The sequence below is a fragment of the Asterias amurensis genome, chromosome 2 (assembly GCF_032118995.1).
Source record: "Asterias amurensis chromosome 2, ASM3211899v1".
In the NCBI taxonomy this organism is placed as follows: domain Eukaryota; kingdom Metazoa; phylum Echinodermata; class Asteroidea; order Forcipulatida; family Asteriidae; genus Asterias; species Asterias amurensis.
The window spans coordinates 28,671,558-28,686,068 of NC_092649.1; the positions used below are offsets into that span (position 1 = coordinate 28,671,558).

Genomic DNA, 14,511 nt, shown 5'->3' on the forward strand with positions numbered 1-14,511 from the left:
TGTCGTGGCCAAGCTCTGGTGTTTCTGACCAGCAGAGTCAGGGTTTGAGTCCAGGTCTTGACACCTGTCTTGACACCTGTCTTGACATGCAAGGTGTCGTGGCCAAGCTCTGGTGTTTCTGACCAGCAGAGTCGGGGTTCGAGTCCAGGTCTTGACACCTGTCTTGACACCTGTCTTGACATGCAAGGTGTCGTGGCCAAGCTCTGGTGTTTCTGACCAGCAGAGTCAGGGTTCGAGTCCAGGTCTTGACACCTGTCTTGACACCTGTCTTGACATGCAAGGTGTCGTGGCCAAGCTCTGGTGTTTCTGACCAGCAGAGTCGGGGTTCGAGTCCAGGTCTTGACACCTGTCTTGACACCTATCTTGACATGCAAGGTGTCGTGGCCAAGCTCTGGTGTTTCTGACCAGCAGAGTCAGGGTTTGAGTCCAGGTCTTGACACCTGTCTTGACACCTGTCTTGACATGCAAGGTGTCGTGGCCAAGCTCTGGTGTTTCTGACCAGCAGAGCCAGGGTTTGAGTCCGGGTCTTGAGCAAGACACTTAACAATTATTGCTCCGTCCTTTGGATGGGACATAAAGCCGTTGGTCCCGTGTGTTGTGTACTGCACACGTTGAAAAAATCTGTTGCACTTAACACTCGGAGAAGGTGTTTCCCCCCCTTTTTGGGTGGTAGCTGCTGAATGCTAAACAGGAAGATCATCTAAACAAACGCACACCCCTTCACTGCGATCCAGCTAGCTCACTTGAGGTCACTTGTTTGTAGGATGTTGGTACAGCAGTTGAGAGAATCGGGACCTGGAATGGATAAATACACATGTACATGAGTTGGTATACTAGAAATGGTTTCAAGTGTGTTATATGCAAGGAAGGATTCGTGTGATTAGGCCTCGTCAAATTTCTGCAGGATAAAGGCCTCTGCAATTAAAGCTGTACATGGATGAACTCGCACCAATTTACTGCATGTGTGTGCCCTCCATCCCTCCCTAGGGAGAGTGTGCACGTGCATGCAGTAACTGGATGACTGGGTGAGTTACTATAGTTCAATGTGCAACCACAGGTCTGTGTTGAGTACAACAACAAAGCCCCTTTAAGAAGATAATTGACAATTTCTACTGGAGCATTTTAAGGGCACCAAGGCAATGATCATTCACCTTTGTTGCCTCCATGAAGTACCAAGTCTAGTGTCATTCCTTTATTGATTACGTGAGAGTGCATACATACTCACCGGTCGTTATAATCTTGGAATGTTCTGACAAACTCAACGCAGGTATCTTGGTTATTCCTCAGCCATTCTTGGATTCCTTCTGGATGTTTGGTGTCTGCCTCAAACCAAATGAAACCCCCAGACTTCATAAGATGTCTTGCATTAGACAAAATGTCTCTGATTACATCCAGACCGTCTGACCCTCCACAGAGAGCTCGCTCATCTTCATATCTAAAGAGAAAAAATTTTAAAACTATTATTGGTGTGTCTTGGCCGAGCAGTGAAGCGCACCGAACCTGAGCCCTGGCATTTATGATCAGCAGAGTGTGGGTTCATGTTCTGGCCTAGCCACTTTTGTGCTCAAACAAGACTTGTATTTGTCCTTTGGATGGGATGTAAAGCTGTTGGTCGTCTAATGCTCGCAAATGAATCGAGTAACACTTATTAGTTTGACGAGAAAGGGTTTGCCCGACTGTTTCCTAGCAGTGGCTGCTAATTGTGCCACAGCACCTTTTAAATCCTTACCAGGCTGAGCAGTGTAAGTTCTGATCAGCTGAGTGTTGTTTCGTGTCCTGGCCATGGCACTTTTGTCCATAAGCCAGACACGTACATGTATTTCTTTGTCCTTCCAATAGATGTTATAATTCATATTTCATCTAAATAAGCTGTCTTGAAGCAAATAATGATACCTGCTTTGGGACACCCAAAGATAAACCACTATTTAGAATCTATTCTAGTTATTAAAATATAAATTTATATGAAAGTTGCTTCTTTGGACCAGATTCATCGAAGAATTATCAAGTGAATCTTGGTTGCATCATTTTGGGAGTTGGTTTCCCGTCTGTTAGTCAAATGGATAACTATAATATAATAAAAACTTTGTCCTCTACTCAACTTACAGAACTATCTCAGGATCCAGATTGTCCATGTCTTGGGTTGGTATATATGGAGGATTGCTAACGATGGCATCAAAAGAGAACCCTTTGAGGCAATTGGGCAGTTCAGAGGTGATGGTAGCACAGTGGACTGACATTCTGTCCTGTACACCTAGTCTGGTAGACAAGGGACAAAGTTTTGTTAAAATTGTGAAGAGAGTGTTACCTGACTTCGCTTTATTAGGGCGCCATGGCACAGTGTTTTAGAGCATCGGATTCAAGTTCTGGTGATTAAGTCAGCCGAGTGTGGCTTTGAATCATGGTCATGACACTTGTGTCCTTAAGCAATATGGCTTCTCTTCACTCGGGGGTATAACTGGGTACCTGTGAGGGTTGATATTGTGTATGAAAAAGCTTTTGGAGTGCCACGACAGCTTGGGCTGTATACTTCACAGGGAGCTGAGAAAGATTAAAGGAATATTATTGGCATAATGACTGCAGGGCACTAATGTAAAGTGCATCGATTCGTTATTGTACAGATTGGTTGGCAAATGTCATAAAACTGTGCACTATGCAATCACACAGACACACGTCACGCCACTATCAGCCCAATACAAAAAGGCGCGATGTTCCCTCATTTTGCCCGCCAGTAGTGCAAGTTGGCACAAGGATATATACCATCCGTCCTAATACTGGCACACAGCTGAGAATCTGAATTGGACGAAAAACAGGGCTACATGCTCGGGCCGCACGCATGCAAGGGTGCCATTGGCAGTCAACCTGTATATGAACACAGAGCACAGCCACAGATTTTGATTTTTCCCCAAGGGCGGAAAATCGAAGGGCCCAGAGATAAAACCCTGTGGCATAGGAGAGAACCAACACACAACTCTACTCCCATTATGGCCCTAGCCGGGAATCGAACTGGGAATTGAACCAGGGCCACAGTGGTGAGAGGTGAGCGCTTTATGCACACGTATACTCATGGTTTGCAAAATACATGATCAAGGATCCTGGCATGTATACCTGATAGCATTCTCTATGGTGAGTTTCACAGCTTCCTCATTACAGTCAATTGCAGTTACACAAGCCTATAAATATAAAATGACATTACTTCAAACTTTGTAGAAAATAATTGTGATAAAACAACTTAATGAAGTTTTTGATGTCATTAGTGTGGAGTGTTATTAGTTTCAAAGGCAATCCTTGGTCTTTGGTGATATTTCTTTCACTAAATTTGTTTTAACTTTTTTTTTTTGATTACAAATTAGGCCTAAACGATAAAGATTGTGGGATTGTTAGAGGAGGGTTTGGGAAACAGTGCCAAATTTCATAAAGCTGTTTAGCAGAAAATACTGCTTAACAAATGGCTTGCTAAGCAAAACAAAAAGTTAGTAGGGCACCAGTCACAACAATGAAAACTTTACGACATGTTAGCTGGCAACATGGCTTTGATAAGCAAGATTTTCCTTGGCTTAGCAGGTTCTGGTGCATATAAATACAGGCTTTATATAAAATGACCAAGGTACTTTTTTAAGATTGAAAAGTGACATTCAATTGATTTTTCTCTTTTCAATGTCCCTTACACAAGGCAGTTCTTTGAGGATGGAGATGCTGATGGCTCCACTACCACTCCCGATCTCAAGAAAGTGTAGTTCCTCATCAACAGAGTAGTGTCCCACTATAACGTCAACAAGCATCTGCAGTAAAAAGAAAGGAATATTCATTATTCAGCAGAGTTGTTTCAGTGAGTAATTTGCAGGTTTAAATTTCGTGCAAAAATTGTTAATGGCCTGCCGTTTTAACCCTAGCTAAGTCTTTCTAGAAGGCTAAACAAAAAAATAAAAGCCTTCAAGAAAGACTCAACGTCACAACATTAACTTTTTTTATATTTATTACATAGTCCTTTAGGCTGTAAGCAATTTGCTATAGACCTTCTCGCAAATACCCATTGCCCAAGCGCTAACTGTTGAATGAGGTGAATGCTGGTCTAGCTTGCGATCAAAGTTGATCCCTCGCTAGACCAGCATGCACCTCATTCCATGCCTACTGCGCGCATCATCATTCAGAAAAGACTTGAGTCAATGACTGCCTCATCCTCCAATTGTATTGGGGTGCAATCCTGGAGTCGCCGCCATCCATGGAATCACCAGGGCCCAATTTCATAGAGCTGATAAGCACAAAAATTTGCTTAACATGAAATTTTGCCTTGATAAAAACAGGATTACTAACCAAATTCCACGTGATTTTCAGGATAAGCAAACAACAGCTGAATACCAGTAACAAGCAATATGCAACAAATAAAAAACTTGGTTGGTAATCCTATTTTTATCAAAGAAGAAATATCAGCCTAAGTAAATTTTGGGGCTTAGCAGCTCTATGAAGTTGGGCCCTGGTGTCTTTCAATCGCTGCTCTTCTCAGCTCTCCCATGCTTTAGTCTTCTACCACTCCACTTTGTCACATTGGCTATCCAGCGCAGCTAAGGGCGGCCTCTACTTCAAATTGTACCTGCAGGCATACCATCTGATACCATCTAGGCCTCCCTGTCTCATCACATGAGCGCACCATTTCTGTACCGAGTATTTGCGATAAGGTCTATGAAGGCCTTGACAAAAGGCTAAAATGGGAGACTATAGCATCTTATCATCATCCTTCTGGGTTCCTTTCATAATCTTCAAGAAAGTTAAAGCTTAGTAAGCCCAGCCATCTACTCCCTTACCTCAGTTTCTGGTCTAGGAATGAAAACAGGTTGTCTGACGACTATCTCAAGGTCTCGGAAATCCCAATCGCCAACAATATACTGGACTGGTACCCTGCCAAGATATTTGAAAATTAATAAGTCTGTATTTATTGGAATTAATCTATTGGGACAAGTGAGAATTGACAATAATTGATAAATATATAAGCAATAGATTTTGAAGGACAATTAACATTGCTTTTTGAAATGGAACAGTACAGATTTTACCTACTGAAATGGAACAGTCCAGAATTCACCTCTGGAACTGGAACAGTCCAGAACTCACCAGATAATATTCTGCTCTATTGTACTCGCCCAATATTTATAAATTTAACTTCTCCAAAAGTACTCATAATGTTTCGGGAAGTTTCCCGAATTCTGTATATCTACTTCGCGGTTGTAGAATATAAAGCAAGACAAGATCTCAAAAGAACATAATCTACTGGCCAACAAGTAGAAGATGTTACTGCAACCTAAACATCCCAGAACAGTTAACTGTTTGCGTTTGCCTATAATAATGCAACAGCTCCCTCCTGTGGTTGTGTAACCGGTTCTTACCTCTCCTTTCGCTTGTTACATAACTTGTTGATCTGGTCGAGCTCGTTCCCAGTCAACAACCCCTGTGACCTTTGACATAACATCTCATGGAACTGAAGATAAACATGGAGACAAGAGTAAAACGTACATCTCACACAAAACCACAAGCACAATAATAAATGATGAACTGACCTCTGAGTGAACACATTTCTCATTCAAGACTAAAATTCTTCAAAGTTAGTCGGACTTTATAAGTGGAAAAAGGGGCGGGGATGGCCATTTATTGCTGTCATTTTTTAATCTCACACCATCTTTCAACAAGTAAACCAAAAAACAATTAAACTTTAATTGCTTTTTAAGTTTTAAGTGTTTCTGTTTTTTATTTTAATTAAATGGTTTTTGTTTTAACAGAATATTTACTTTGCTTTGAAATAAATATCCATCCAAAAGAAAAACTACTTTGTCAAAATCCATAAAAAGCAAAAGTAGTTTATTTTTTATGACAATTTCAGAAGAAACAACTTTTCTAATCTCATTCTTAAATTACTTAGAATTAGATTAGAATAACTAATAAGAAAGTTTAATTTTAGAAGTTGTTAACTAAGTTTATTTTTTATATCACTAATTCGTATATTCTAGTTTGATAAGTTTTACCCAGGAAAGTTAAATTATGCAAATCATTCAAACTAATCAAAAACTTTTTTGTCACCTGTTTGAATCCCAGAACGTGTGCCACAATAAACTCTGCTGACACCTCAGGATCTGGAACACCCCATTTTAAAAATGAATCATTCCACCACTTGACAGCAGCTTGTGGAGTACTACATTCTAATAAGGTCGGTCCATCCAGGTAAGGGGTAGGCTCTGCTGAAGAATATTTATCCCTCAGATGGGCACATGTGAAGTAGGGAAATGAAACCAATTTACTGCCCGGAGATGTTGCTCTGGGAAACCATGGAGTGGGAAACGGAGTCAATTTTACGGCATGTTTGTCTCTGCAGTTGCGAAAACTTTCATCGAGTACATTTTGTTTGGATGAAGAACAATGCAGTAATGATGAATGCTGGGTGCCGAGACAACAATTAAAAACAGAACTGATTTCCGAAACTTTTTGAAACAATATCAACGATCCACAACGTGCATGAAATAAAACACCAGGCACTGAAAACTTCGATTTGGATACTGCAGACAGACACTGTAAAACCTTGGATCTCGGCATGTCTTCAATGGTCTCAGAATTCGACAATCGGCAGATGAAAATAATACTTGAATGCAAGTTGGATGGAAGGAACGGGTCTTCGAATTCTCCCTCTAGTAGCTTGTTGATGAAAAGATATAAAATAGATGGAAGGGAAAAAAACTAGCCGTGTCTGGTCGAATGGTGGCGCTTTTTACAATTTGTGAAATAATGATCTTTTCATTTTCACAGATGATCGACTGCTGCTGCATGCATGACAGATCACTTGCACACAAAACAGCAACGATGTAATTGTGAGATGAGAACAGAGTGGGATGACCTAAATAAAACTAGAAAAACAATGTGAGTATTAATTTATATTTTCTTAAATTCTTAATTTATTACGAAGTGAAGTGATTAGCTGGCCGTCCTTTTATTTTAGCATTGAGGTAGAAATATTTAACTTGAATTGAAGGGACATCATTGATTGGCCTTTTGTTGGGTAGCTTTTGCGTGGTATGTTTTTATTTGGGGTTAAATTATTTAAATAAACATTTTATTTATTTTTTTATTTTAATATTTGTAAATAATGTTTATTTGTTTATTTAAACAATCAGTTCAGCCGTTGAATTTGGATTTGGAAGGGGGGGTTGGGGGTTATGGTTGAGTTTGAGGAAAAGTTTCCGTATGGCGCCACCACTTTTTCATTTGATCTGTTGATATGAAATAATATAGTAATTACATCATTAGTGGTGGTGGCATACGGAAAGTTTTCCGACTTTGACTTTACTTCACTTGCATTCTTTGCAATATGTAGTTGCAATAACATAACCCTCCTGGCAACGCCGTCGGCAGGAGGGTTACGTTATCGCAACTATGCAATATCCTGACTGACCTGGCTGACGACGATAGCGACAGGCTGACCACCATGGTCTTTGGATGATGAACTGACCACTTACCTGCATGTTGGGTCTGACATTTTCAGAACTGCAATGTGTTATTTGTAGTCGGAGGGGGCTTACATTATATCTCTGTGTGGGTTCAACAGCGCCCTCTTGATATTTTGCTATCGTGGTAAACCTTATGGGAGGTCAGGTACTCTACTCTAGAATTACCGAAGTTCGTTCCGCTATCGTCTCCATGAATGTGTCGGGATCCAGATGATGACGATAGCGGAACGAACCTCATTCTTATTTGTAAGAGTACATGTGTAGTCAGGAGGTAGAATTAATAAAATGCTCTCAATCCCTTCCTTAAGCTTTAGTTAGTAGGACCATTCATGTGGCCCAGATTTTTTATTTGATTGGGGTTGAAGGTTAAAAAAGATATTGGGAAGGGGTGCTATTTTTTTTATCAAATCGAACCATTAATTTTATTGTTGCATTTTTGTATTTTGATATTTATTTCTCATGTAAAGATTCGCTCTAGATCTGCCATGTCTGCAGAGCCTCTCCTCACACTCTTGAGAAAATGGATTATTCACAACACTTTGACCTATAAATAATTACCACCTGAATGCGCTTTCTCATGCTCAAAGGAAGTAAAATGGACTGGAGTGTTGCGACATGGAGCAATATTTTGCTCCATGGTAGCAAGCAGTGTGGTTAAGACCATCATACGACCATCGGCCCAAGGTGGCCTAGTGTGAATCCTTGGCACCACATTCCATGCCACTCATTATTGCAGCTTACAACAGGGCTTATCCATTCATGCCATTGCGGGGGTTGAGAGTACATTTTTTTTATCCCACTGCTGCCACTATAAGGTGATCATAAGAGAGTACTTATTACCAACTTCAACGAGTGGGCCTCTACACATAAAGTAATATTACAACAGTTTAATTTAAATGTAGAGTCTTTTTAAAAGTTAAAGCAATAATTCTGCATGTTTTGTCTGTTTTTGTTTATATTCAGGAGACCGTAATGGAGTTTATCATCGATCAAGTGGCATCCCAAGATTCATTTGACTCCAACAAGAAACCATCACTTTGATTAAAGATTCACTGAATCTAATCAAAATCCTACAAAAACCACGATGGATGGACGAATCCTAACTCGAATTGCTGCGGATGTACTACACAATCATTTGTTGTGGAGATCTGTGGTGTTTATGGGCTTACTCGGTTTAGCTTTCACTCAGACTACTGTACCCAACATGACAATACCCACTATACTGTCTCAAGAACCTGGTCCGAATACAGAGAGTCATGAAACTGTTGAGCCGCAGTCAAATGCAACATCGATAGCGATGGAGAACTCCTCTGTTTCGACACTGCCCGAAATTACTCCAATCGCTAACACAAATCTGACTCTAATTACTAATCAAACCACAACGACAGCATCAACACCAACGCCAGCAATAACTAAACCCGCATCAACAACAACAGTTGCCATGACGCCATCGTCTCCGGTATCTACACCTGGGCCTAAGCAGCCGACGACGCAAGCCAGAGAAACGACAGTCCCTCCAAAGCCGTTTGTACCATCCACACACCCCGGTCCTGCTCCGATTGCAACGTCCAAAGACAATGTCCCAATGACTCCGACTGGTGGAAGCATACCGCAAGATTCAACTAATCATGTTGCTTTATATCTCCTGTTGCCGCTGGTTGTCTTGGCCGGAGTTGCTATGCTCATTATGATCGGCTCATATCTCAGAAAGAAAATCAGGTCAGTTTATAACATATCTATTTGAACATTCAAAACAGACCTGATAGTACTTCAAGGAGGCAACAAAGGCGATTGCCTCCATGCCCCCTGCTTATTGCCTTGGTGCCCTTGAAATGCTCAAAACTTACAATTTCCTCATATGGTGCCCTTTACCCTTTGTGTGCCTTTGTGCCCTTGTCCTTTCAAAAACGAAGCATCTACAGCCTACAGGCCTGTCAAATTATGCAATAGGCTGGTTGTGTGACGTAATGCATGTCAAAATTCACGTCCCCGAGCATGCATCCAGGAAAAAATTTTGCGTTTGCTGCAGTGAAGCAGTAAACACGTAGCAGATAGCCTGGTAGCCGAGGCCTGTATTAATCTGTTAATTGTTTTTCTTTTAAAGGGTGTATGTACTTTTTGTAGGACAAAAAACACAATGTCCACAGATTTACACTAAACTTACACAGTTTGAAGATAATGATAGTAGAAAGCTTCTGAAAATATTATGTGCTGAGCTGAGGTGCTGTAGTTTTTGGGAAATGAGTAAAACAATGTCATGAAAATAATTTTCGTCTCATGAGACCAAAATTATTTTAAGCATTTACAAACGTATTTTCATGACATTGTTTTACTCATTTCTCAAAAACTACAGCACCTCAGTAAGTAATATTTGAAGGGAAGCTTTCCACTATCATTATCTTCAAACCCTGTAAGTTTAATGTAAATCTATGGACATTTTGAAAAAGTACCCAAATCCTTTAAGAGTTTTTGTATAAAAGTACTGTGAGCACACAGTGCTTTTAAAATCCACATCAGTGTGAAGGTCCACGATGCAAATAACATCCTAGAGTATTAAATTGATGTGATACCCGCTGGTTACACATGTGATTGGAACTGCCTCTAGCCACCGAGCTAGTTTGGTGGTCGTGTGGTGAGACTGCTCTAGCAATGTTGTGGGTTCGAACTGGTTTGAATCCCGCCCAAGACACTTGCCTTTTATTTTTCACAGAAATAGGAAAAGTACTGAGTACACAGTGCTTGATAAACATTCAGTGTACTGTAAGGGTAATAATAACTTAATATATTCCTCACTCACAACAAACATCCGGAACGCTTCTTCTGTAGAACAGTTTAAAGACTTTTAAAAACACATCTGTTTAATCGTTCCATCTAATGTGTTTTTGATTCTAGTCATTTTCTCTTTTTGGTTTTTGGTTGCATTATCCCTAGCGCTTTGCATCCTTTGGAAAAGGCGCTTTATAAATTTGGTTATTATTATTACTATTATTATCCCCGATGGAAATATCACACCTAGTAAGAATTTGTTGTTGTTTGTTCAACCCAGGCTTGATAAACTACGACATCAGCTCTTACCGCTGTACAACTTCGACCCCCAGGAAGGTGAAGATTGGGAGACAGAGCTATTGACAGAACCCAGAGCAAACAGTCAGACACCTCTAAATACAACCAAGGTTGGTACAGTACAACAATTCCATCTCTAGCATTGTGAGGATGGGTTTCTAGGTACAGTACAACAATTCCATCTCTAGCATTGTGAGGATGGGTTTCTAGGTACAGTACAACAATTCCATCTCTAGCATTGTGAGGATGGGTTTCTAGGTACAGTACAACAATTCCATCTCTAGCATTGTGAGGATGGGTTTCTAGGTACAGTACAACAATTCCATCTCTAGCATAGTGAGGATGGGTTTCTAGGTACAGTACAACAATTCCATCTCTAGCATAGTGAGGATGGGTTTCTAGGGCTCGAATTTGGGGCCAAAATTCACAAGGCTACAAGGCGTGTAGCTCAAAACCTTTACTGAACCAGCAGACCAGAGATTATCTGTTACTAGACTGGAACCAAAATGAGAAGAACATCACAATATATCTGCACAGTTTCACATTTGAGCTGTTTTTGGAACGAGCACTGAGACTAAGAGAATATTTGTCACATGCTTCTTATATGGCTAATACTTCAATACTCAACGAAATTGGAAGATGTATTGTATGTAGTTTAAAATAAAAATGCAGCAAGACCGCTGTACTTTTACAAATTTTGAAAGTTTACTGGCCGGATGCTCAAACCATTGGCCAGTGTTAACTTCAAGTCCTGGTTGCACAGAGTTCGCCCCTAGTACATGTGTACATCCAGTAGCAGTAGTGATGGCCAAATGATATTTTACCCTTCAGAGACCATAGCGGCTGGGAACGCCTTGTACCAAAATGGCCACAGCAGTCGCAGACAGCTGCAACGTCTGAACTGCTTCCACATGCGCAAATGTATAGAGATAAGAAGGCTTATAAATGAAACGCCTTAAAGGCACTGGACACTATTGGTAATTACTCAAAATAGTTGTTAGCATAAAACCTTACTTGGTAACAAGCAATGGAGGGCTGTTGATAGTATAAAACATTGTGAGAAACGGCTCCCTCTGAAGTAACGTAGTTTTCGAGAAAGAAGTAATTTTGCAAGAATTTAATTTTCAGACCTCGGAATTAGATTTTGAGGTCCCGAAATCAAGCATCTCAAAACACACAACTTCATGTGACAAGGTTTTTTTTTCTTCCATTATTATCTTGCAACTTTGACGGCCAATTGAGTTCAAATGTTCACGGGTTTGTTATTTTGTGTGTATGTTGAGATACACCAAGTGAGAATACTGGTCATTGAAAATTACCAATAGTGTCCAGTGGCTTTAAGAGTTACAGAACGCCTGAGGACCAGTCATAATTTTCTCCTGTTCTCGCTGGCTAATGTAGTTTTGTGTTAAAAATATTGAGTTACGATATTTTTTGCAATTAGTTTTATGTTGAAATTGTGATCTTAAAACAAATGTTGTGTTTTATAGTACAGTGTTGTGTCTTGCCTGCCATGAAACATTCTTGAATGCACAAGGTTGTAATTTTTTTAACAATAGTCAAATAAATGTAGTCTACTCTTGCCTGCCATAAAATGCACCTGAATGCACTTTAAGGTCACACCACGTCAGAGTCTTCTCAGAAAAATCTCTGCTGATGGAAAATAATGACACCTGCCCTTTAAAGGGCAGAAGGGTAATAGTAATGATGAGGCCAGCGTAATCAATATGCCCCATAGGGTCAAAAAGGCAATTGATATCTATCGCACAGGGAGGATCAGCGACTCATCCTCCTGCTTAGTAGCAGTCGGACGTTGCGGATGATGGGTCCATGGGTTATATACACCAACTCAATTGCTGTTATGCAGACTGTGCGCCTCTACCATGGTGCTGCGTTACCCCTGAGGGGTGTCTGGGTGTCATTTCCAGAACACCTTGTTTTGAATATGGACACCATCCTTTTTTTCTCGCTTTTTTTCATGTAAATCCCGAAGTAGTGAGCCATGTTTAGTATGCTCTATTTTAATTTTTCAGGAGTGATTCAAACCCTACATTATGCAGGGCTCGATTTCGGTGGAAAATCCACAAGACTTAATAATAATAATAATAATAATAAAAAAAATTCAGTGAGATTGTTATCAATTGATATATTTTAAAGGAATGCTATTTAAATTTGTTTAAAATGTGTTTGTTTATCATTTAAATGTTACTTTGATATTTGTAGACTTCTAAATTGTTGTTTACCGATAAATAAATTAGGCCCCAACCTCAAGGTTTGGAAAAAACTGTAAACAGTTCTGCATTGACGGCATGTAGTGTCAGCAGATACTCCTGCTTGTGACGCAATAACTTAATGGACCAATATGATCAGAACCCCCCCCCCCACTTTTTCCTTTGGTTTTACAACATGAGCAGAGAAAAGGTTGACTGGTTGTTGATTACCCCAAATTGCAATGTAAACCTAACCATATTAAAATTGTTCACTCGTTTTCGTGTATTCAGTTGTTGCTGGTACACTGTCACAAATTGAATTTTCCTTTGATATTTATTTGTTTATTATTTGTCTGTCTTTTGTAGCCGTTGATCACAACTACCGTAATAGCTGAGATACCCAAGTTACGATTTTCTCCCGACACTGTCGATGTCTAACATACCACACCTCTTGCGTCTTACCTACCCCCTCACAACCACACCATCACCCCCTCTAGCAGTAGTGGTATGATCCAGATTATTCTTCATTGTTTTTAAAGTTATAAGAAATAATTAACTGAAGTACTGGGCCCCATTTCATGGCTCTGCTTACCGCAAGCAAAGAATCTGCGCTTACAGAAGCAGGGAATTCTGTGCTTTTCCACGGGTTAGCGGGGAATTTGGGCTTGTGCCCGTGCGTACTCCACATTCTGAGGCATTCTATGCTTACACAGCTAGCGCAGATATTTGGCGCTTGCCATGCAAGCGACGAATGGTGATTGTTAGCGCAGAATTAAGCCAGCAAGCAGAGCCATGAAATAGGGCACTGATTGGGTTTGAGCTGGCTTGCTGTCAGTTATAGAATATGGTTTGGGAGTGATCTGGAGCGCATCGAACTCAAGTTCTAATGGCTGATAGTGTCATCAAAGTGTAGGGTTCCAATCCCGGTTGTGACACATGTGGTCCAGGGCTAGACACTTAACTATAACTATAATTGCTTCTCATTACCTAGGAGTAAATGGGTACCTGCGAGGGTAGAGATTGCTGATGTGAATGATTAATGAATGAACTGGCTGTCGGTGCTGCATAATCCAAAGGAGTTGAGATGGTTTCAGGAATCTTTATGGTCCAGCAAACAGGGGTAGGGCTAGTAGAACACCTGTTTCAGACAGGCTTGCCAGTGTTGCGCCCAACCAAATAGATAAGGAGCACCTCTAGGTCCACCCAAATCATTTTGGTTTCAGACAGGCGAACTTAAAGGAACACGTTGCCTTGGATCGGACGAGTTGGTCTATAAAAAAGCGTTTGAAACCGTTTGTTATGAAATGTATATGGTTGGAAAGATGTTGTAAAAGTAGAAAATAATGATCCACACTAGTATCACTCGAAATTGCACGGTTTTCATTTTACGTCGCGAATTAACACAGTCGGCCATTTATGGGAGTCAACTTTTTGACTCCCTTAAATGGCCGACCGTGTTAGTCGACGAGGTAAAACGAAAACCACGCAATTTTGAGGCATATTTGTGTAGATCATTGTATTCTACTTTTACAACATCTTTCTAACCATATCAATTTTATAACAAACGGTTACAAACGCTTTTCAAAGACCAACTCGACCGATCCAAGGCATCATGTTCCTTTAACAATTAACATTTACATCATCGGCTTATATGATAAGATCAATGTTAAAAAAAAGTCGTTCTGAATGACTGCAAAAGTCGATCTTTCGACTTCTAGCGCGCCCAGTTGCTCCTAACTGCGTCAGTTATCAAACTT

General features: G+C 40.4%; 2 protein-coding genes across 4 annotated transcripts; one reads left to right on the top strand and one right to left on the bottom strand.

The window, feature by feature from the left end:
- Window positions 1-383: 383 nt before the first annotated feature.
- Window positions 384-6,656, bottom strand: LOC139954585 (MTRF1L release factor glutamine methyltransferase-like). Its single transcript, XM_071954462.1, has 8 exons — window positions 6,064-6,656; window positions 5,376-5,467; window positions 4,800-4,893; window positions 3,666-3,779; window positions 3,106-3,170; window positions 2,104-2,256; window positions 1,226-1,435; window positions 384-795 (listed from the first exon to the last, which is right to left on the bottom strand). Exons 1-8 carry the CDS (start codon window positions 6,571-6,573, stop codon window positions 750-752), a joined length of 1,284 nt encoding a protein of 427 aa, XP_071810563.1. The 5' UTR covers window positions 6,574-6,656; the 3' UTR covers window positions 384-749.
- LOC139954586 (uncharacterized) lies at window positions 6,082-14,061 on the top strand. Of its 3 annotated transcripts, XR_011788128.1 has the most exons (6): window positions 6,082-6,204; window positions 6,784-6,894; window positions 8,445-9,200; window positions 10,528-10,654; window positions 13,121-13,259; window positions 13,746-14,061. XR_011788128.1 is itself a non-coding variant. In XM_071954463.1 (5 exons), exons 3-5 carry the CDS (start codon window positions 8,566-8,568, stop codon window positions 13,190-13,192), a joined length of 834 nt encoding a protein of 277 aa, XP_071810564.1. In that variant the 5' UTR covers window positions 6,082-6,204; window positions 6,784-6,894; window positions 8,445-8,565; the 3' UTR covers window positions 13,193-14,061. The 3 variants fall into 3 exon arrangements, 2 of the variants coding, with proteins under 2 accessions (XP_071810564.1, XP_071810565.1); XM_071954463.1 differs by having other exon boundaries at window positions 13,121-14,061; XM_071954464.1 differs by lacking the exon at window positions 13,121-13,259.
- Window positions 14,062-14,511: the final 450 nt, after the last annotated feature.

Coding starts and splice junctions, on each gene's coding strand:
- LOC139954585 (XM_071954462.1), bottom strand. CDS start 6,573: ATGCCGAGATCCAAGGTTTTACAGTGTCTGTCTGCAGTATCCAAATCG. Junction 4,894..5,375: donor TGTAACAAGCGAAAGGAGAG/GTAAGAACCGGT, acceptor ATATCTTGGCAG/GGTACCAGTCCAGTATATTG. Junction 1,436..2,103: donor CTGGATCCTGAGATAGTTCT/GTAAGTTGAGTA, acceptor TTTTCTCTTTAG/ATATGAAGATGAGCGAGCTC.
- LOC139954586 (XM_071954463.1), top strand. CDS start 8,566: ATGGATGGACGAATCCTAACTCGAATTGCTGCGGATGTACTACACAAT. Junction 9,201..10,527: donor TATCTCAGAAAGAAAATCAG/GTCAGTTTATAA, acceptor TGTTCAACCCAG/GCTTGATAAACTACGACATC. Junction 10,655..13,120: donor CACCTCTAAATACAACCAAG/GTTGGTACAGTA, acceptor TGTCTTTTGTAG/CCGTTGATCACAACTACCGT.